The 23633-nt window shown below is 42.0% G+C and overlaps 1 protein-coding gene across 5 annotated transcripts in view; it reads left to right on the top strand.

Moving 5' to 3' along the window:
* Positions 1-23633, top strand: part of GRIA4 (glutamate ionotropic receptor AMPA type subunit 4) — a 268030-nt gene that overhangs the window by 148591 nt on the left and 95806 nt on the right. For all 5 annotated transcript variants that reach the window (XM_009905665.2, XM_009905666.2, XM_054164586.1 and 2 more), the window contains exon 4: positions 15440-15624. In XM_009905665.2, the coding sequence (XP_009903967.1) occupies positions 15440-15624 (185 nt within the window). The remainder of the gene's footprint in view (positions 1-15439; positions 15625-23633) is intronic.

The raw sequence follows: 23633 nt of genomic DNA, 5'->3' as shown, positions 1-23633 counted from the left end.
ATGTGGAGCTGCTCCAGATGGAGAGATGAAGACTAGATCACTCAGGACACTCAGCCCTGCTGATCATGGCATACTGGACTCAGGGGCATCCAGTGACACATGCAGAGTCTCGCACTTTCTGTGTGGGAAAGGATATCTTGTAACCACTCTTTTCCTGGATGACAATTATGCAGATACCAAATTGTGCCTTTTGTTTCTACTCATGGAGGTCCCCTGAATGGAAATACTTAAGAAATGTCCATTTCTGTTAGATGCTGTTTCCACTTCTTTGAAACCTTTATTGTTGTTCCTTATGGCCAATTCTATTCAGAAAAACTCAGTCATGTTCATTAAGACCTGGGATGTCACCAGAGGGCACTTTTCTGTGAATAAACAGCTGTTCAGGGGAAGAAAAATACCCATCTCTAAAATGAGCAAAGTTCTTAAGACCGTTTGCTTCCAAAACAGGCAACGCTAGTACCATTGTATAATGAAACGTCACAGGTACTTAACTTTTATGGAGCAGTTATTGACTGGTCACTGTGTTCATTTTAAGACATTAATGCCAAGGTCAGTTAAAACTAGCCAAGGTCCAGATCAACAAACATTTTGTCAGAGAAACTTGCTGGGATTTTATCACTGTTTTCTGCCCTGGTCTGTTTTCAGACAAAACACTCACAGCTTTTAACGCCTGTATTCATCGACCTGTTATCTTTTCATTATACCTTGTCCATTTCCATGTTTCCCACTAAATGTCAATTCCTGCAGCTGAAATTTAATTTGAATTGTTAAATATATGTGGTCTGCTAGAGCACTGAACATGAGCTTATGATTGCTTCTTGGAATATAGCTTGCCTCTGTGGGATGTAATAAATTAGTCTAATCATATGGTGAGAACTTACTTCATCCTGTGTTTGTTCCTGCTAGGAACTGAAATTGCCTCTGTAATTGTATGCAAATCCCTTCACCAGAATAATCAAAGGAAACCTGTGTGTAGCTGCCCATCCTCCACAAAGCATAAAAATGACCTAACTTTTAATCCTACTTCAATGAAAAGTTGTATCTTCATATGTAGAATGTAGATACAAAATAAAAGAACTTAAATTAAAAGGCATGTAATTAGCAAATGTAACTTCAGGCTGCTTTTAGTTCTGCTTCTCTTCACATATGCACAATATTGTCTTAATAGTGTTCATGGCATTGAACCTGGGAAATAACAACATTGGCATTTTTAATTTTAAATGTGGGGGGATTTCTTCTCCCTTGAAAATATATGAAGTAGATGGTATGAGTATGTATAATATCTTTATTAATGCATTGGACGAGAGGACTGAGTGCTCCTTCAGTAAGTTGGCACATGACACTAAGCTGGAAGGGAATGTTAATCTGCTTGGGGATAGGAAGGCTCTACAGAGGAACCTGAACAGGTTGAATCAGTGCACTGAGGCCACATGTGTGAGCTTCAACAAGGCCAAGTGCTGGGTCATGCACTTGGGTCACAACAGCGCTATTCAATGCTGCAGGCCTGGGGCAGAGTGGCTCAAAGTGGCCCATCACAAAAGGTCCTGGTGGTGTTGGTCAACAGTCAGCTGAACATGAGCCAGCAATGTGCTCAGGTGGCCAAGAAGGCCAACAGCATCCTGGCCTGTATCAGGAATATTATGAAGAGCAGGAGTAGGGAAGTGATCATGCACCTGTACTCAGCACTGGTGAGGCTGCACCAGTATTCAATTTTGCACCCATCATGACGAAAAGGACATTGAGTTGCTGGAGGTTGTCCAGAGAAGGACAACAAAACTGGTGAAGAATCTTGAGATTGTATTATGAGGAGTGGCTGAGACAAGTGGAGTTATTTAGCCTGGAGAAAAGGAGGGTCAGAGGAAACCTTCTCACTGTCTACAACTACCTGAAAGCGGATTGTAGCAATGTGGTGCTGGTCTCATCCCTAGTAACAAGTAATAGGATGAGAGGAAATGGCCTCAGGTTGCGCCGGCTGGGTGGGGGAGTTAGATTGGATATTAGAAGACACTTCTTGACTGAAATGGTTATAAAGCACTGGAGTAGGCTGCCCGTGAAGATGCTGGAATCCCCATCCCTGGAGGTGTTTAAAAGGTGCATAGATGGGGTGCTAAGAAACATGGTTTAGTACCAGACTTGGTAGAGTTAGTTAATGGTTGGACTCAATGGTATTAAAAGTCTTTTCCAACTGAAACAATTTTGTGATTCTATGTTTCATATATTGGCCTCAAATAATTCTGACTCTGTCAAATGTTAATTTTCTAATGTGGACACCAAAAACAGATTCAGTGTTTTACAAGTAGTCCAGTCTCCTGTATGAAGATCATATTCTAGCCTTCCTCTTCTAGGTTTCTCTGTCCAGGTGTTTCATTAGCTGTCATACTCACAGCATTGTCATACTCACAGCATTGCTCTGTGTACCTATGGTTCTGGTAACAGTATTTGTGAAGACACTCAAATGAGGCAGGTTTATTGTCTTTTGCCCCATCAGTTCTTTTCAGAGGAGGGGTGAAAAGAGGAAGAAGAGGGTAGAAATAGCTAAAATAGTGTTCCTTTGTTCATTTGCCTCCTTTAAAATCTCTCTTGCTTCATTGCATGCTCTTTTGAAGTTTCATAAGAACTATTTACATGTATGCATACATATATATTTATTCTATTATATATGTGTATGCTTTAAATGTCTTGAAGCATTTAGGGTAACTTCTTCAATTATTTATTCTTTTCACTTTTTTTCTTTTCTGGTAGAATTTTACTCTGTATAAGAAACTCTGCTGGTAAGTCATTTTCAGGATTTAGTTGAGAGTGATACTTGCAAGCCCTCAGCTGAAGTGCCTGGGACATGCAAGATTATTCACAGAATCATAGAATCACAGAATCACTTAAGTTGGAAAAGACCTTTGAGATCATTGAGTCTGACTGTTAATCCGACACTGCTAAATCACCACTCAACGATGTCCTCAGCACTACATCTCCATGTCTTTTAAATACCTCTGGGGCTGGTGACTCAACTACTTCCCCAGGCAGCCTGTTCCAGTGCTTAGCAAACCTTTCAGCAAAGGGTGAAATTTAAAATCAGAAATAATGTTCCTGGAATCTAGAAGTAGAACTTATGAAAGGAGCAAGGTCTTATAAATTATCTGCTGTCTAACCACCTATAAATATGGACATGGCCACATGCACAGAGACAGAATTAAGGCTGTGACTCTCTTAAAATGAATGCTTGTTCTTGTGAATGCCTGTTGGTGCAGTCTGAGGATTGTTCTTGCATTTTCCTCTCCTGTATGTATCAGAAACGACACTGCGTTAACGCCGAGAGGCAGAGATTGTCAGATATTCTGTAGTAAAAGACTATTTTTTGCCAAATTCCAATAGAAAGGAGGCAGAAGTTCTGACATCAAGATTCTCATTTAGCACCCCCCAGTCAGTTCTCTCCTAGGGCACAGGTACCTTATGCACAGACTGAGGCAGATGCCTTGTGAGGACAAATAGAATGTGACAATACAATTAAAGACAGCACCGTAACACATTAATTAGACTGCATTAGGGTTCTGCTGATTTTAGGATCTACCAGCTCTTGAGTGCTTTAGCTTGCAGTCTTAATGTTCTTTGACATGTTTTTCATGGTTTTGGGGGTTTTGTAATGTTGTTTACACAAAGGTCCACATGCAATCGTATGCCATCATAGGGCAAACAAAAGCCTGTTAAATTGAGACCAGAGAGATAGTTATTGGGAAGCTAGCAATTCGTGGAAAATTGCTTTGGCTTTGACTGGGATATTGTGTAAAAAAGATAATTTATTAGTATCCATGTTAAAGACTGTATGTTTTGGTGAAATGAGGAATTTTGGCTTTAGGGCACCACACAAAAGAAAAACAGCTTAAACTGTGATTTATAAAAGGAATGTTTACAACTAAGGTGGATATGTATCAAATTGATACAAATAAGAAGAACAAAGAAATATATGACTATTCAAACATTTGAATGCCCAGAATAAATGCATTTTTCCTGCTTTCTCTCCTTTTAAAAAAAAAAAAATATAGTACCCCTAGTGATAGACCCAGGATGATTAGATCTCTCCAGAGGGATCCTGACAGGCTGCTGGACAGATGGGCAGAGTCCAACGGCGTGAGATTTAACACATCCAAGTGCTGGGTTCTACACATTGGCCACAGCAACCCCATGCAGAGCTACAGGCTGGGGTCAGAGTGGCTGGAGAGCAGCCAGGCAGAAAGGGACCTGGGGATACTGATTGATAGTAGGCTGAACATGAGCCAGCAGTGTGCCCAGGTGGCCAAGAAGGCCGATGGCATCCTGGCCTCTATCAGGAACAGTGTGGCCAGCAGGAGCAGGAAAGTCATTCTGCCCCTGTACTCAGCACTGGGTAGGACACACCTTGAGTCCTGTGTCCAGTTCTGGGCTCCTCAATTTAGGAAAGATGTTGACTTGCTGGAGCGTGTCCAGAGAAGGGCAACAAAGCTGGGGAGGGGTTTGGAGCACAAGCCCTATGAGGAGAGGCTGAGGGAGGTGGGGTTGCTTAGCCTGGAGAAGAGGAGGCTCAGGGGAGACCTTATTGCTCTCTACAACTACCTGAAGGGAGGTTGTAGCCAGGAGGGGGTTGGTCTCTTCTTCCAGGCAACCACCAACAGCACAAGAGGACACAGTCTCAAGCTGCACCAAGGGAGGTTTAGGCTGGATGTTGGGAAGAAGTTCTTCACAGAAAGAGTGATTGGCCATTGGAATGTGCTGCCCAGGGAGGTGGTGGAGTCACCATCACTGGAGATGTTTAGGAAGAGACTGGATGGGGTGCTTGGTGCCATGGTTTAGTTGATTAGATAGTGTTGGGTGATAGGTTGGACTCGATGATCTCTGAGGTCTTTTCCAACCTGGTTAATACTAACTCCATTGTAGCTATCAGATAACTGAATATTCAGAGAGACTACGTAGCCTCTATAGTTACTTTAAAATACTTTTCTGACAGAAAGTGCACCTAGCACTTGGCTGTTGGTTGGTTTTTTGGTTGGTTTGGTTTGTTTCATTTCTTCCATGCAGTGGCTTGGATTTTTATTTTTTAAGGTAATAGTTTGTTCTCATAACATTGTATTTACATGCAGTTTCTGATATAGCATTCAGAATTCTGTGATAAGAATGTGACAAAAATTGCTGAGAATCCAGCTTCAGTGCTGCTTGTAAACTTCAGAGAAGACCAAGACTTCTCAGCTGAGCCATTTCTAGCTGAACCCTTTGCCATAGCTAAATAATAGAGAAATAAAAGCAAAGAAATCCATAAAATGCTAACAAGGTACATAAATGTGGTTTTTGGCACACATCTGTAAGTATGCCTGGGTGTATTCAGCTCTAGGCATGGTTGTCATAAGGACGGTTACTGGACTTTGATGTTAGTTTGAAGACATTTAGTGGAGTGGGAAATGGTAATGGCATCTGAGAACTGTGAAAGCATGAGCAAAACTATGAGACTGCCTTCAAAAACAGGGCTTTTCTTCAGTCCCTCTCAAGTTTCCACTCATCTTTAGCATTTGGCATTTTGATGAGACACCTTTACAATGGTTTTCATATGAAGGTTTCAGGCTCTGAAATGTAAAGAAGGGAAAAAATCTTGCTTCAGAGTGGGCGTAGCATAAATTGGACCTGACATAGCCTGAACCTTTGATCATGAATTCCCACTGCAGAGTTAAGTCAAATCCCCTCCCTTATGGTCCCTGAAAGCACATAACCTACACACTGTTGTTCCACTTAAGACTGTATTTTTTAAAAAGTCCATGGTTGCAATATATTGACAGCCTTTTGTTGTAGCTTTATGTCCTCAGGAAAGAAAGATTACTAGAGCTTATTTGGAGGTGTCTCATAACAGTGAAAACATTTTCAAGGTCATATATCTCAGGGAGGCAGAAAGCATAAACTCAGATCTTAAGGATAATTTCCTTAAGGAAATTCCTTCCTGGGGGGTGTTCAGGATGAGGCTTGACAGGATGCTTGGTTGCATGGTTTAGTTGATTGGGTGGTGTTGTATGATAGGTTGGACATGATGATCTTGGAAGGTCTCTTCCAGCCTGGTTTGTTCTATTCTATTAAATACTACAGGTGAAGTTACACAGGTACCAGTCTCTACAGGGTTACGGGAGAGGACGGAAAGTCTGATGATAAACGACTGCTAGAGCTTATTTGGAGGTGTCTCATAACAATGAAAACATTTTTGAGGTCATATATCTCAGGGAGGCAGAAAGCATAAACTCAGATCTTAAGGATAATTTCCTTTATCATCAAAGTTCTGAAATCTTTGTAGCAAAATATTGATAGAGGAAATGGCTAAAGTGGGTAAATTGGTTCCTGAGTTTTGTTTCAAACCCATCCATGAGAAAATTTGAGATAGGCTTTTAAATAACACCTACAGTGAGAGGGCAAGGGGTAATGGTTTTAGACTAAAAACAAAGAGTAGATTTAGACTACTAGGTAAGGAAGACATTTTTTACAATGAAGATGGTGAAACAATGAAAGCAGTCGCCCAGAGAGGTGCTAGAGGTGTCCAGTACTAGGCCATCAGTATAGGAAAGATGTTAACTTGCTGGAACATGTCCAGAGAAGGGCAACAAAGCTGGGGAGGGGTTTGGAGCACAGGCTCTATGAGGAGAGGCTGAAGAAGCTGGGATTGCTTAGGCCGGAGAGAGGAGGCTCAGGGGAGACCTTATTGCTGTCTACAACTACCTGAAGGGAGGTTGTAAGCAAGTGGGGGTTGATCTCTTCTCCCAGGCAACCGGCACCAGAACAAGGGGACACAGTCTCAAGCTGCACCAGGAGAAGTTAGGCTGGATGTTAGGAAGAAGTTCTTCACAGACAGAGTGACTGGCCATTGGAATGTGCTGCCCAGGGAGGTGGTGGAGTCACCATCACTGGAGATGTTTAGGAAGAGACTGGATGGGGTGCTTGGTGCCATGAGTTAGTTGATTACATAGTGTTGGATGATAGGTTGGACTCAATGATCTCAAAGGTCTTTTTCAACCTGGTTAATTCTATTCTATTCTATTCTATTCTATTCTATTCTACTCTATTCTATTCTACTCTATTCTATTCTACTCTATTCTATTCTACTCTACTCTACTCTACTCTACTCTACTCTACTCTACTCTACTCTACTCTACTCTACTCTACTCTGTTCTATCCTATTCTATTCTATAGATGCCCCAGACTTGGAAACATTGAAGCTCTGGTTAGACAGGGCTCTAAGCAAGTTAAAGATGTCCCTGCTCACAGCAGCAGGGTTGAACTAGATAACTGCCGATGCAAAAAATCTAGGGATTCTATGAAAATTATCTGGGTCAGTGAAAGTTACAGGTGACTTAATTTGTGATAACAGATGAACTGATGACATTGCACAGAATTTGGGAAGCTAAATAAAAAAAGCTTGGATTTTTCAGGAACAAATACTGTGAGAGAAAGCAAATTTCTTTCTCTTACAAAGTCTTGGGTTCTGTAGACATTGGGGGGAAAGTTGGTGCCTCATTCTAGTAGGATTTTTTGCACAATCTCCATGAAATTTTGATGAATAAGCTAAAAGAAATTTTGTCTTGATGAACTTTCTAGAAGATCCAGCACTTGAACCCAGAAGTGTATGATATTCACTGTCAAATAAGGAGTTATTAAGCAGTGCTCTGTTAAGGCTGCAGTATTTCCTAGTGTCTTTGTTAATGACTTGGATGAAGAAATACACAATGCATTTGTAACATCTGCAGATGATACAAAAAGGAAAGGACTGTGTGTACTCTGGAATACATTTTAAAAATACATCACATTTTCACCAATTCACTTCAGGAAAGACTTGAATCAATTGCAACATATCCAGAGGTAAACAAGGAGTATTGTCAGAATCGAGACTAAAACATGTTCTGCAAGGAAAATCTGAAAGAATCATGTTTCAGCAAGAGAAGTGGATGAAACAGCAGTCTTCAGATAGGTAAAGACATGCCTTAAAGAAGAAAGGAACAAACTGTTCACCAGGTCTCCTAAAGGTAGGACAAGAATGAGTGACTTTAAATTGCACTAGGGGAGACTTAGGTTAGACTTTGTGAAACATCTCTTAATGATAAGGATAATTAAGCAGTTTCCTAGGAAGTTACAGAATCCTCTTTGGAGATTTTTAATGACAAAGGAAGATGTCTGAGTAGAATAATTTAAATGTCATTTTTCTGTCTTGGGGGATGGAAGGATAGAGAGGAGTAGATAAGATTATTTATATGTATGTATATATATATATTTATAGGAAAAGAAAGGAAAAGAAAAGAAGGGAAAGAAAGGGGGAAGGAAGGGAAGGGGGAAGGGAAGGGAAGGGAAGGGAAGGGAAGGGAAGGGAAGGGAAGGGAAGGGAAGGGAAGGGAAGGGAAGGGAAGGGAAGGGAAGGGAAGGGAAGGGAAGGGAAGGGAAGGGAAGGGAAGGGAAGGGAAGGGAAGGGAAGGGAAGGGAAGGGAAGGGAGGGGAAGGGAAGGGAGGGGAGAGAGAGGAGAGGAGAGGAGAAAGGAAAAGGGGAAAAAAAGAAAAGGAAAGCAAAGCAAAATGAAAATGGAAAAGGAAAAAAGGCAAGTCAACCATGTGCATTTCAGCAAAAAAAAAAAGCAGAAAATTCTCCTCTTTAGTTTATTCTGAACACATTGAAGAGATTTAGGTATCAGATTTTACTTTTCATTTAAATGGAAATAAATTAAGTCCCTGATTGCTGAGACTACATTGGATAGAGGAAAGCCTTGCAGGTAACAGCAGAAGACAAACAAAATCCTGAATGGCCAGTGAAGTTTTAAATTATTTCAGCTACTTGGGTGGAGAGTGGTTGTATATAGACTCTAGTCAAAGCAATGTTGCAGTAACAGGAGGGATCTTAAACTCCCAAACTCTTGCACTTACAATGTGTTCTTAAATATCAAAGTTATTCAAGAGGTTAACACACTGCTACCTCCAGAAGATACCCAGGTCTCCCTGAAGAAGTAATAATCTCTCTAAGCCAGTGCACATCTAGCATTGTTTCTCCCCCAACATGATGACCATGTGGTATCTTTTTTTCGAGAAATACAGCAGTATTATCTGAGCAATGACCTACAAAAAGCACTTTGCAGGTTTCTTAGGTCATTTGAGGAAAGTTCACTGGAATAATAGTCAAAAAAAAAAGAGTGCAAAAAGAGCTGTTCTGGCACATAGTGTCCTGGAATTTGGGGAGGACTTCATCTATTTAACCAGGCAGCTGCATTATTGTTTTATCTTGTTGATAGGTTTGTCAATTAAAAACAAAACCAACCAAACAAAACCCAAAACAGCAAACTCCAGCAAGGCTCAGGAGCCTTGAATATTATCTCCAGTTGTGGGCCCCTCAAGAAGTCCTGGAGCATGTTGAGAGAAGGGCAGTGAGGCTGGCAAAGGGCCTGGAGCACACAACCTACGGGGAGCATCTGAGGGAGCCAGGGTTGTTCAGTTTGGAGGAGAGGAGGCTGAGGGAAGACCTTACCACTCTCTACAACTGTGTGAAAGGAGGTTGGAGAGAGGACAGGACAGCCTCTTCTCCTTGATGACAAGCAACAGGACTAGAGGAAATAGATGCAGCTTGCACCAGGAGAGCTTTAGGCTGGATATTAGGAAATATTTCTTCACTGAAGGGGTTATCAAACATTGGGATGGTATGCCCAGGGCGCTGATGGTGTCACCATCCCTGGAAGTATTTAAGCAGCATGTGGACCTAGTGTTCAGGGACATGGTTTAGTGGTGACCTTGCAGTGCTGGGTTGAAGGTCTGGATGATCTTGAAGGTCTCTTCCAACCAAATACAGTGTTTCTGTGAGCTTGTTGATACATCCTTCCAGACTTCAACCAGATGTGTTTGTGCACAATAATTTGTATTTTCTGTTAGTTAGTGAGCAAGAGTTACTATAAACATTGGTGAAAACTTACTTTTCTTTATTGGCATAGTCCCAAAAGTTCTTTTAAATCATGCTATTTTGAAAAACATGGATTATGTAGCTCAGCTGATGTGAATTAGCCTGGGTTTTTTTCAGTTTGCTTTTATGCACCAAAATAGTGTTCTACAATACATGGGACAGAATGTATTCCAGGAAAAGAATCATTCATCTACCTGTAGCATAACTGGGGATAAACAGCAGATAATCAGAAAATAAATACCTTTTAGATGACAGCTGTAAGATTCATCTTTTCTCTCTTCTCTTGGGAGAACGTCTTCCTATACTTCTAAGAATTTTATCTAACCAGAGGTGCTCCACTCAGAATTACCCAGGGTTAGCTTCAGGTTTTTTGCCATCTATGACATTTGCAACACTACATACAACTATTTTTTCCCCCTGTCAGCTGTAGCAAATTATTTTGGACAAATAAACATTCTGGCTGGTGAGAGGCCTTGAGCACAAGCCCTATGAGGAGAGGCTGAGGGAGCTGGGATTGTTTAGCCTGGAGAAGAGGAGGCTCAGGGGAGACCTTATTGCTGTCTACAACTACCAGGAGGGAGTTGGTCTCTTCTCTCAAGCAACCAGCACCAGAACAAGAGGACACAGTCTCAAGCTGCACCAGGGGAAGTTTAGTCTTGAGGTGAGGAGAAAGTTCTTCACTGAGAGAGTCATTCGCCATTGGAATGTGCTGCCCAGGCAGGTGGTGGAGTCACCATCCCTGGAGGTGTTCAAGAGGGGATTGGACGTGGCACTTGGTGCCATGGTTTAGTCATGAGGTCTGTGGTGACAGGTTGGACTTGATGGTCTTTTAGGTCTTTTCCAACCTTGTTGATTCTGTGTGTGAAATAAACATTCTCCTTTGCATGTCTACTGTTTATGCCAACCAAGCCTGTGAATACTTTTGTTCATTCTGCATATACTCCACCCTTATCACTCTGTTATATTAAAAATTGTTCCTCCTGACTAAATGGAGTGCCAGTGATCACTTGTACAGGGATTCTGAACTCTTCTGGCAGAGACATTGCACTATATCCAGTTACTAACATTCATCTGTATTATGCTGTATGTGAAAGACATGCCAACATGAATACTCAGATCTGAGTGCCAGCTACTGACAAAAAGCTACAGAAGCTTCAAATGCATAAATGAAGGCAGTTGCTAATGAAATATGGCAAGTCAAACCTTGATCCAAGGTAGAAGAAAAGCTTTGTTATGTGTTTGTCTGATATTTGTCACGCTTTATGCCGGAATAAATTCCCAGTTCAATCAAAGCACATCTTAGTAATGTTGTCCAAGAGAAATAAGAAAGGAATGAGGGAATGTCAATTGCTATTTCAAACACCATTCATTCTGAATCAAAGAAAATGTTAATTTGTGTCAGGAAGCTGAATTAAGTAAATGTTGACTGCCTTTGTAGCAAAGATCAAGTCAAAGTAGAGTGTAAATGAAAGAGGAACCCCTGTAACCCTGGAGTAGTTTTAATGTATGTCTATATATGGAAATGAATAGGAAATGAAGCAAGAAATGCAATGTTTGGGAAAGAATCTTGTCATGATTTGCAGAGATAATTACAGGCAAGAAGGAGATTGAATATAGCAACAGGAAAAGCAGAATAATTATGCAGCAATTAACAGGAAAGCTGTTTGGTTCTTTGAAAAAAAATAACAGTCATTGGGTTAAAAATATATGCTGAGTACAGAAATGTTTTAATACTCAATACATCAAGTGTTTGAATTCATTTCCTAAGATAAAATACTGTTTCATAAAATAAATGTCTCATTTGTGCCATAAAGTGTGTTATGCATTTTATATATTCATTATCATTGTTTGTATTTTTATCATAAATGTGTAATCTGAATTGGAGGAAAAATCCCACTAATAAATGTTCATTTTGGAGTGCAGGTGCATAGTGTCATAATGATAAGAAGAGGCAGATTTTAAGATTGTGTTTCAAGGCTTGCAAATATCACAGGAAGCAGCAGGGAAATAGCTGCTCTTAGATGTACAGGAGAATGTTTCTCCTGTGTCCTGAGGTCTTCATATTCTGATAAAACAATTGTCTACTTTTGTTTTACTGGAGGCAGACTAAGGGTTTGGTGGTGTTTGGATGATTAGTTAGGTAACAGCAGCACACACTTTCTGAAAGGTAGTTTACAAAGATTCCTCTTTCCCTCTGTCAGAGTGCCTGATAGTGCTTTTTACAGGGAAACCGTCATGCAGTGGCATCTTCAACTGCATTAAAATGACAGCTGGAGATCACTGCACTTAGATATGAGATTTTCTTGTTGCAGAGAGAAAGAAGCCACCACTGTGTAGCCATATCACTAAGGATCATTTCCTGAGATGAGCTCTTTCATTCAAAGCCAGTCCGGAAAAAACAGCCAGAAAGCAAGCAAAAAGCCACAATATTTTGTGCTGTGGCTCTAGGCAGAGAGACCTCTGAATTGTATCATTTGTATCAGGATGTTATTGACAAACATATCTGTCCTTTTTGTCTTTCCTAAACATTAACTGTGGATCTGAGGTGTACAGTCTTCATTGATTTAAACAAATTCACCATTCACACCAAAAAATGGAATAATACATGCTTCCTGCTTCAGGAACTGATTGGTCAAGTCAAGAATAGACTTGCAAGATGTTCTAAGATATGTCACAAGCCCCTCTCCTGCCTCTGTACGGCACGTCCCTAACGAGAGAAAGATAAGGAGAGCAAAGAAGGCAAAGGGCTGATGTGCCAGGGCACACTGAGACCATGGGGCAGGGAGCCTGCCCTGCAAGTTCAGGTGAAGACTTTGGAGACAATGCTGCCTCTTCCTTCTGTGAATGGGCTCAAAGATGATAAAAGGGGCATCAAATACTGATAATGATAAAGAGCAATAATCTTGCCAGCAGTAACAATTAATGCTTCTATGGTGCCCTTCAGTCATTGACTTCTAATCACTTTGTATACATTGATTAAAGCTATATAGAATCTCTGAAATAAGTATAGGTTCTATTCACACATCTATACTGGCATATACCTTGACTTCAGTAACAGTAGTTATTGTTGTTTGATAGTGTTTCCCATAACATCCTCATAGAAAAGCTCAAGAAATGCAGCACAGACAGCTGGTCCCTGAGGTGGATTGAAAATGGGCTCAACAACAGAATTCAGAGGGTTGTCATCAATAGCAACTTGGAGCCTGTGGCCAGTGGTGTTCCCCAGGGATCGGTACTGGGTCCGGTTTTGTTCAATGTCTTTATCAACAACCTGGATGAGGGGATTGAGAGTACCCTCAGCAAGTTTGCTGATGATACAAAACTGGAGGGGTTGGCTGACACCCTGTCAGGCTGTGCAGCCATCCAACGTGACCTGGACAGGCTGAGAGCTGGGTGCAGGCAAACCTTATGAAGTTCAGTAAGGACATGTGCAGCTCCAGGAGAAAGACCTTGGAGTGCTGGTGGACAGGAAGTTATCCATGGACCAACAATGTGCCCTTGTGGCCAAGAGAGCCAATGGTATCCTGGGGTGCATCAACAAAAGCGTGTCCAGCAGGTCTAGAGAGGTTCTTCTACCTCTCTACTCTGCGCTGGTGAGACCACACCTGGAATACTGCACCTGGTTTTAGGCTCCCCAGTTCAAGAGGGACAGAGAACTGCTGTAGAGAATCCAACAGAGTGCCACAAGGATTAGGGGACTTGAACATCTCCTCTGTGAAGAGAGACTGAGATCCCTGGGGCTGCTTGGTCTTGAGAAGACTGAGAGAGGAGCTCATCAATGTGTATCTGAGGGGTAGGTGTCAAGTGGAGGGGGCCAGGCTCTTTTCGGTGGTGCACAGTAATAAGAAACAATGGTTACAAGCTTGAACATAGAAGATTTCACCTCAACATGAGGAGAAACTTCTTCCAGTGAGGGTGACAGAGCACTGGAACAGGCTGCCCAGAGAGGCTGTGGAATCTCCTTCTCTGGAGACTTTCAAAACCCATCTGGATGCATTCCTGTGCAGACTACCCTAAGTGATCCTGCTTTGGCTGGGGGGTTAGACCTGATGATCTTTTGAGGCCCTTTCCATCCTCTAATACACTATGATACAAATAAATAATAAATGAATCTCTCTAAGAAGCATTAAAAACTGCATGGGTTAAATTCTATCCAAAAAAACCCAACAAACCACAACACCAAACCCAAACAACCAAAACCAAAAACCCAAATAAACGAAATGCAAGCAAATAAAACTGAACCAAGCAACAACAAATAAAAGCAAAGCATTTGATTGTCTGACTGCTTTGGTAGTATGCAAGTGTTATTGGTGAATGAGGAATGAGTAGGCTCATTTCTTTTCTATGCTGTGTGATAAAGTGCCTAGATGTCATAGTATCATAGAATGGTCCAGGCCAGAAGAGACCTCCAAAGATCATCTAGTCCAAACTCCATGCAGTCAGCAGGGACATCCCCAACTAGAGCAGGCTGCCCAGGGCCTCATCGAGTCTTACTTTGAATATCTCCAGGGAAGTGGCCTCAAACGCCTCCCTGGGCAACCTGTTCCAGTGTTCCACCACCCTCACAGTGAAGAACTTCTTCCTGATATCCAATCTAAATCTGTCCTACTCTAGTTTGAAGACATTGCCCCTCATCCTGTCACCACAGACCCCTTGTAAACTAGTCTCTCCCCATCCTTCCTACAGGCCCCTTCAGGTACTGGAAGGCTGCTATTAGGTATCAGTCAAGGTTGGAAGGGACCACAAGGATCATCTAGTTCCAACCCCCCTGCCATGGGCAGGGACACCTCACCCTAGATCAGGCTGGCCAGAGCCTCATCCAGCCTGGTCTTAAACACCTCCAGGGACAGGGCCTCAACCTCCTCCCTGGACAACCCATTCCAGGGCTTCACCACTCTCATGGTGAAGAACTTCCTCCTCACCTCCAGCCTGAATCTCCCCACCTCCAGCTTCATTCCAATCCCCCTAGTCCTATCACTACCTGAGATCCTGAGAAGTCCCTCCCCAGCCTTCTTGTAAGCCCCCTTCAGATACTGGAAGGCCACAATTAGGTCACCTCAGAGCCTTCTCCAGACTGGAGCCTCCTCTTCTCCAGGCTGACCAACCCCAGCTCTCAGCCTGTCATTGTAGCAGAGATGCTCCAACCCCCTGATCATTTTCCTGGCCCTACTCGAGACCCTGTCCATCAGGTCCATGTCCTGTACAGAACCAATCTTAGAAGCTGAATGCTTGACTGGAATAGTTTGTGTTTATAAGTCATAAGAAGATTATTCATAATGCTGAGAATCGTTGCAAGCATTTTGATCACAGCAACTGCAATTTTTGTTAATTGCTTACAGTGCACTGATCATGGCTATCAACATAGGTAGGGATCCAAACAGTCTCTTATTCCTTTCCCTGCAGGAGCAAATATTAAGAGGCATCATATTGATTAAGCACAAATCCTATTCCAAAAATTCAATGATTGCATTACTAGTATATTTTATCCTTTTTTTTTCCTTTGTTTTTTTTTAGGTTATTCAATACTTCAAGCTATTATGGAAAAAGCAGGACAAAATAGCTGGCAAGTCAGTGCCATCTGTGTGGAGAATTTTAATGATGCCAGCTACAGGCGACTTTTAGAAGATCTGGACCGAAGGCAAGAGAAGAAATTTGTAATAGACTGTGAAATAGAGAGACTTCAGAATCTCTTAGAACAGGTAATGCCTGCTTTTAATGTCAGTGTTGTGCATTGTAGAATGTCCAGATGAGACACCATTGTGCACTTTATTTTGTTTGTTTTCTCAATGGAAATGAGATTGCTCGCTCTTTTAATTTTCATCATGGGCATGTATGCCTATGTCCACTTGGCCTGCTCCATTTTCCTTTCCTGTGCAATACTTAATACCCAGCACATCAGTGAGCCCCCATCCTTTCCCACTCAGCAGAGCAGTTAGGGCAGCTGCACACGTAGCCCTGTGTGGTAGTTTTAGGCTATGCCTTTAAAATTTAGCGGCAGATTTTGAGCAGAAAAGTAGAAGAATATAAATAAATCACTGTTGGGTGTTAATGCTGGGGGGGAAACTTCAACCCACCACACCCTGCATCCCAGTATCTCCATGCCTGATAGATCTTGCATCAGGGTCTCAGGGCTGGCAGAACATGATGTTGCTGAATTGCCAAGATGTCCTTGGTCTATACCTTTATAGGGGTAGAGCTCAGTTTTGTTTGAGGGATAAAAAAAAAGCTTATTTGAATCCAGTATTACTTTTTATTCACTAAATAGCATAGACCACATATTTCTAGCCATAAAATCCTTTACAATTATTATTACACACATTGAAACTGCTAGCTTTATTGCCTTAGCAGACTATTTATGATCATGAAGAGCAGCAGAATAAAGGTGCTATTGAACTGGGAAGGAAGGTCATGTTCTTCGTCAGTTATTCATGGAAAGCTGCCATCAGATGAAGACAGCGCTTGGCCAGATGGACTGGCTTGCACTGGCTAGTACCTGTACCAGCGTTTAAAGTGAATGTAAAATCTTGCTACTCTGATGTGACAGATCCATCTCGTGTAGTGCTTGTGTATAAGCTCTTTCTTAGGTAATGGGAAAAATAAAATAATGCTTGGAAAAGAGCATTTTATCAAATGACAGGAAAATAGCTTACGGTTAACTAGCTGCTTCCCGCGTGATCCCACATACTAATGCTGATGCGGTGCGAGTACATGGTTCAGTACCTGCTGCTGCAGGAACTGCAGGGAATGAATGCCATCTGCTGGTGGTACATCCCCCCGCTGCCATGCTGCTTCTCTGCTAGCACATGAGAGAATTAAGATTTTGTTGCAAAAACGAAATTCATGGTGCTGCCCAAGACACAGAAATACGAAATGTCATTTGTGATGCAGAAACGGATAGAATGCTACTCATGGAAATACACATGTCAGGTTTGCTTTGCCTTGCAGAAGGTAAAGAGGGAAACTCAGGATTAATAGTAAGGCTGATTTAACAAGGACTTTTGCTATGACTGTTGCCAAGAAAAGAATAGATGATAACATATTGCTATAGATATTCATTTGGCCTTTTTTTTTCTTCTTCTTCTTTTTTTCTTCTTTTGTTCTGAATGCCATTAGATTTTAATACATGCTTCCTACAACTTCTTGTGAAATCCTCCCCCAATTCAGCCTATGTTGTAGTGAAACAGAACATTCAACTTGAGGGGCTTTTAAAGCACATTCAGAAAAAGAATAGAATAGAATAGAATAGAATAGAATAGAATAGAATAGAATAGAATAGAATAGAATAGAATTAACCAGGTTGGAAGAGACCTTCAAGATCATTGCATCCAACCCATCATCCAACACCACCTAAACAACTAAACCATGCAACCAAGCACCCTATCAAGTCTCTTCCTAAACACCTCCAATGATGGTGACTCCACCACCTCCCTGTGGCAGCCCATTCCAATGGCCAATCACTCTCTCTGTGTAGAATTTCTTCCTAACCTCCACCCTAAACCTCCTCTGGCACAACTTGAGACTGTGTCCTCTTGTTCTGGTGCTGGTTACCTGGGAGAAGATACCAGCCCCCCAGCAATAAGGTCTCCCCTGAGCCTCCTCTTCTCCAGGCTAAGCAACCCCAGCTCCCTCAGCCTCTCCTCATAGGGCTTGTGTTCCAAACCCCTCACCAGCTTTGTTGCCCTTCTCTGGACACATTCCAGCAACTCAGCATCTGTCCTAAACTGAGGGGCCCAGAGCTGGACACAGTACTGAAGGTGTGGCCTAACCAATGTCTCTCTCAGCTGTGTGTGCATGTGTGCATGCAGCAGATTTCTTTTACGTGGCATGCAAATGTGACTTAGAAAAAGTATGCTGCAGTACTGTGAGTCTTGAAGTACACCCACCATCCTGTGTAGGTGTATTGACAGAGTATCCACTCAGTTTCAAAGTGAGATTAAGAATCCAATACATGTTTGGATCTCACTGATCTCACATGTGCATTTGGTTTGCTACATATTTTCCTTCCAAATTGGCACCTAGATGGTGAGTTCCTTTTTAGGAACATAACCTGTGTTTTTAGCTAGAACAGAATAGCATAGCATAGAATAGAATAGAATAGAATAGCATAGCATAGGACAGAATAGAATAGAATTAACCAGGTTGGAAAAGACCTTTGAGAACAAGTCCAACCTATCACCCAACTATCTAATCAACTAAACCATGGCACCAAGCACCCCATCCAGTCTCTTCCTAAACACCTCCAGTGATGGTGACTCCACCACCTCCCTGGGCAGCACATTCCAGTGACCAATCACTCTTTCTATGAAGAACTTCTTCCTAACATCCAGCCTAAACCTCCCCTGGCACAGCTTGAGGCTGTGTCCTCTTGTTCTGGTGCTGGTTACCTGGGAGAAGAGACCAGCCCCCTAGCAATAAGGTCTCCCCTGAACCTCCTCTTCTCCAGGCTAAACAACCCCAGCTTCCTCAGGCTCTCCTCATAGGGCTTGTGCTCCAAACCCCTCACCAGCTTTGTGCCCTTAATCATGCAGAACTAAATTGGATATTGATTTTAATGTGATTAGGTTTTGACCTCCTCTGACCTCATGCAGGTCTGAGTTTTGCTGTGTAAAATAGGTATTAATGCAAGCATGGTAAGTCAGAATGAAGTGCCTTGCTTCAACAGTCTGAATTAGCCATGATGAATTTGGCTAGCACATCTACAGGGCAAGCATGAAAGTTAATTAATCGCTCAGAGAGAGTAGAGTGTAGAAGTAAACACCTAGCTTGCAACATACCTGTACCTTAGTCAGTCATACAAGTAGTTTTAAGAAGTGATTCATCTGGCTATCATCTAATTTTGAGCAGGATGAATTTTACCCAGGAAATAAGCTGTTCTGTATTTGTGCTGGTGTTTATTCACACCAAAGTATAAAGCTTTTGCCCTTAAATCTATGGTAATGAGGCAAGAGAAGTTGTTTTTTTAGGCATGTAGATGTTTTGTTTTCTTAGTAGTGACTGAAGGGTGACCTCATCGCTCTCTGCAACTACCAGAAGGGAGGTTGGAATACTGTGTTCAGTTTTGAGTCCCTCACTACAAGAAAGACATTGAGGTTCTGGAGCATGTCCAGAGAAGGGCAGTGAGGCTTGTGAAGGACCTGGAGCACATGGCCTACGAGGAGTGTCTGAGGGAGCTGGGGTTGTTCAGTCTGGAGAAGAGCAGGCTGAGGGGAGACCTCATCACTCTCTACAACTACCTGAAGGGAGGTTGGAGCGAGGAGGGGGCAGCCTCTTCTCCTTGGTGTCAAGTGACAGGACTCTAGGAAATGGTTTCAAGCTGCACCAGGGGAAGTTCAGGCTGGATATTAGGAAACATTTTTTTCACAGAGAGGGTTATCAAACATTGGAATGGTCTGCCCAGGGCAGTGGTGGAGTCATCATCCCTGGAGGTATTTAAGCAGCGTGTGGACCTGGTGCTTGAGGACATGGTTTAGTGTTGACCCTTCAGTGCTGGGTCAGAGGTTGGACTGGATGTTCTTTGAGATCTCTTCCAACTGGATTTATCCTGTGATTCTGTTACTACTCATATATATCTATATATATGTATGTGTGTATATGTATATATGTGTATATATATGTTTATGCTTGCCCTAATTAAATTGAAATTCATATATTTCAGAAAATATTTTGGTGATTTTTCCAGATCATGTGAATTCTCTTTTTCCCCCAAATTCCTGGTGATCCTCTCCATCCTTTCATGGGGAGGCCACTGTACAAACAGGAATGCCCTTACAGCCAGGCTAGACAAGGTATACAGAAGAGATGCAGCTTTGCTCTCAGTTGTGAAAGTCCCCATCTTCCTAGACAGGCTGATCTGCAAGTAAGCCTGAGGTGCAAGGGTGGATCTCCAAAACAAGCCCTCAGAGACCAAGTGCTGCTTAAAGATGGGCAGTCAGAAATGATCTTGAACACAAAAATATTTAGTCTGCCAAAACTGGGATTGAAGCAAAGAGAGTCTAGCTCAATGTAGAAAATGCAAAATAGCAGCTATTTTAAAATATCAGCAGTTGTCTTTTTCCCATTACATGAGGGCTGTGGTGACCTGTGGCAGACAGGTAAAGTCGGTTCACAAACGGACTAAAAGTTGGCATGCTCTTCCCTGCATACACAGAGGAATTGATTAAGCTTCAGTAACTCTAATTAACTCAACTTCTTTCCTGCCTAGTTCTCCTGTAATTGAGAACCTAAGTTGTGCCTATACTGTAATACTTTGCAATGTGCAAGTAAATGTTCTGCAGAACATTTAGGAAAAGTAATTAAATCTCAGTAATGAGACCGTAACTCAAAGTGCTTTGGCCTTAAATCTATGCTAATGAAGGGAGAGCAACTGGCCTGTGGGCTTGTGTGTTTCTTCTCAAGTGACTGCCCATCCATATATATATATATCCATAAATACACACACACACACATGTTCAAACTTCTTGTGGCTGTGGACCTCAAACAGTGCAAACTGGTGACTTTTTTTGCTGTGTTCAAAAAGTGAGCTCCTGCCCATCCCTGGTACCCATGTATCTGACCTGGTGTCTTCTGCTCACTGACCTCTCTCAGTTGCCCAGCTGAGTAAATCAGCACCTTGCTGTTTCCTCACTTCTTGTGCAACTTTAATCTTGCCATTTTCTATTTCTTTTTGTTCTCTCTATTTTCCTTAGTTCATTAGTTTTTCTCATTTATGTTTTCTTCTCCATGCACCTTGGTGAGCATAGAAGCAACCTCCACACTCCATACCTCAGACTTGTTTTCAGGGTAAATGTCTTTCCTGGAACCTTACAGCATATCTGAAATCCAGAACCCCCCTGTGCACAATTCAGGATGTGCTTTTTCCATTGTAAGAGCTTTCTTCCAGGTTTTTATGTTGATGTTTTGGGCAAGGGCAAATCCTCTACACTTTTAAAGGGCAAACTACAGAGAGTTAGTTTTGTTTTCAGATTTCCATTCTGGGAAGAGAGAGTAGGGTCAGCCTTAAATTCAGGAGATGCATTCAGCCTGCACATAAGTGTTTACGTCCAAGTTGCTTAGATTGCCTCTATCTTAATCTCAGAAGAGGTTTCACATCCTACCTGTCACGGCTATGCCAAAACTTACAAGACTCTGATGGTTTTCTTAATAAAGCTAAGCATCTCTTTGGTCATGCTCACTCATACAACCCCATACAGCCACCAGCAGCAACTGGAGAATATTTGGGGGTGATTGGAAGCATTTTGCTTGGTTTGTGTATTAGTGCCAGTTGGCATGGCTCAGCAAAAAGTCCTGTTTAAAGGCTATAGTTCCACAGGGTCACAGAGTTGTTACTTAGGTTTATCAGTTAATACAAACAGCATATTCAGTCTGTTTGAGTTGGTTCCACCTAATCTTGAGAATCTGCTGTAATTTAAGCACACCAAGAAAATTTTAGCTCTTTTTTATACTTAAAACAGCAATAACCACCATCCCAGTTTGAGGCTGGACAGATCCTCTTTTGCCCCTTTCAGGGCAAACAGGAAAACATTTTGTTACCTGTGGGTGAAACTTCTTCATACTCTGCTGGCAGACCCTATCATCCTGAGATCCTAGACTCTGAAAGACAGACTACAAACATCAAGACTTTAACCATGTTATGCACTTTAAGTGGTGAACATGATTTACCCTGGGGTAAACACCCTGGGGGTGTTCAGGGTGAGGCTTGACAGGATGCTTGGTTGCATGGTTTAGTTGATTAGGTGGTGTTGGATGATAGGTTGGACACGATGATCTTGAAAGTCTCTTCCAACCTGGTCTGGTCTATTCTATTCTATTCTATTCTATTCTATTCTATTCTATTCTATTCTATTCTATTCTATTCTATTCTATTCTATTCTATTCTATTCTATTCTATTCTTTTTAATTTACCAGTGTAGAGCTGATACATGGCTGGGATGGTGTGGCACTGGGTGTTGACTACTCCATCCCCCTGGCCTCTCAGGACAGCCTTGGCAGCACTAGTGCTTTGGGCAGCTCCACAGTCCTTGACTCAATGAGGTGCACTGTTTAACGTGACCAGTGGTGCTCGCCCCCAGAACTAACTCCAAAAGGTGTGTTTCCTTGCTGTGCAGGAGCAGCAAAAGCAGTAAAATGAAGATGGAAGGTATCCTCACCCATAGCAGGCGTGGTTGGGAGTAGATGATCTTTAAAGTCCCTTCCAACATAAGCCATTCTATGATTCTGTGATTTTATGAAGATCTCTTTCATGTCAGTTTTCCCCAGAACATGCAGAAAGTTTGTTTCCATCTTGGGGAAAGTACATCTACTCTTTAACAGTTATGGAAGACTCTTTCTGCTTTACAGAATGTTTTCTAGAACCTCCTAAGTTCTCACTGAATGTAATGAAGTGTCTCCTAGCTCTTTGTTTCATCTGTTCATACAGAGCCATAATAAAAATATTCCATGTTTTTAATTTCAACAATAAACTCTCATAGTTATTTATTTGTGTTTCCTACGTGCATGAAATTAGGGATTGCTTTTACCATTGCATTGCCAGCTTACTGGAACAAGAGAGAAAGAAAAGGAGCTCAAACAAACCCACAGAGAGGCAAAATGACATCTCCACAGTTTTATATGATAGATATAGCTTATGTAGCAGAATGCATTTCTGGTGATTCATATTCTTCTGTCAAGTACTGTTAGGTCTTTGTTTATCAACGTCACTTTTTTCATGACGCTTTCAGCAGGTGGTCTTTTAGGAACACTGAAATATTCTGTTTGAATCAAAGGATGAAAGTCAGTGAAAGAGAGAGAAAATTCTCTGCTTGTGTACCTCTTCCTTCCAAACTGTGTTTCTAAACTGATCCCCTGAATTTAATACAAAGAGCATTCTGCTTAAGATGAAATGAATACTTGAAACACATCGTAACGTTGTGATTTACGTTTCCTGCCAACTAATCTGCTAATACTGGCAGCAAGTGGTTACAGCATCTGAACAGTCCAGGCCAAAGTAGTTGTATAGAATGGAATGGAATGGAATGGAATGGAATGGAATGGAATGGAATGGAATGGAATGGAATGGAATGGAATGGAATGGAATGGAATGGAATGGAATGGAATGGAATAGAATAGAATAGAATAGAATAGAATAGAATAGAATTAGCCAGGTTGGAAGAGACCTTTGAGATCATCAAGTCCAACCTATCATTCAACACTATCTAATCAACTAAACCATGGCACCAAGCACCCTATCAAGTCTCTTCCTAAACACCTCCAGTGATGGTGACTCCACCACCTCCCTGGGCAGCACATTCCAATGGCCAATCACTCTTTCTATGAAGAACTTTTTCCAGACATCCAGCCTAAGCCTCCCCTGGCACAGCTTGAGATTCTGTCCTCTTGTTCTGGTGCTGGTTGCCTGGGAGAAGAGACCAACCCCTACCTGGCTACCACCTCCCTTCAGGTAGTTGTAGAGAGCAATAAGGTCTCCCCTGAGCCTCCTCTTCTCCAGGCTAAGCAACCCCAGGCGCCTCAGCCTCTTCTTATAGGGCTTGTGCTCATCAAGAATCAGGCCCATGTGTTGCTCTCACTTTTCACTAGGAGTTTTCCTACTTTTTTTTTTTTCACTCCTGTTTTTCATTTTATTTTTCTTTCTGCAGGCTGAAGTACTGTATTGATTTGCATTTCTGGCTTACTCACCAAAAAATTGGTTGTGAAGGCAGCCTAAGTTTAAAGG

This window comes from Dryobates pubescens, chromosome 10 (genome assembly GCF_014839835.1).
Source record: "Dryobates pubescens isolate bDryPub1 chromosome 10, bDryPub1.pri, whole genome shotgun sequence".
Taxonomy (NCBI): domain Eukaryota; kingdom Metazoa; phylum Chordata; class Aves; order Piciformes; family Picidae; genus Dryobates; species Dryobates pubescens.
This window is presented reverse-complemented; position numbering and strand designations above follow the sequence as displayed.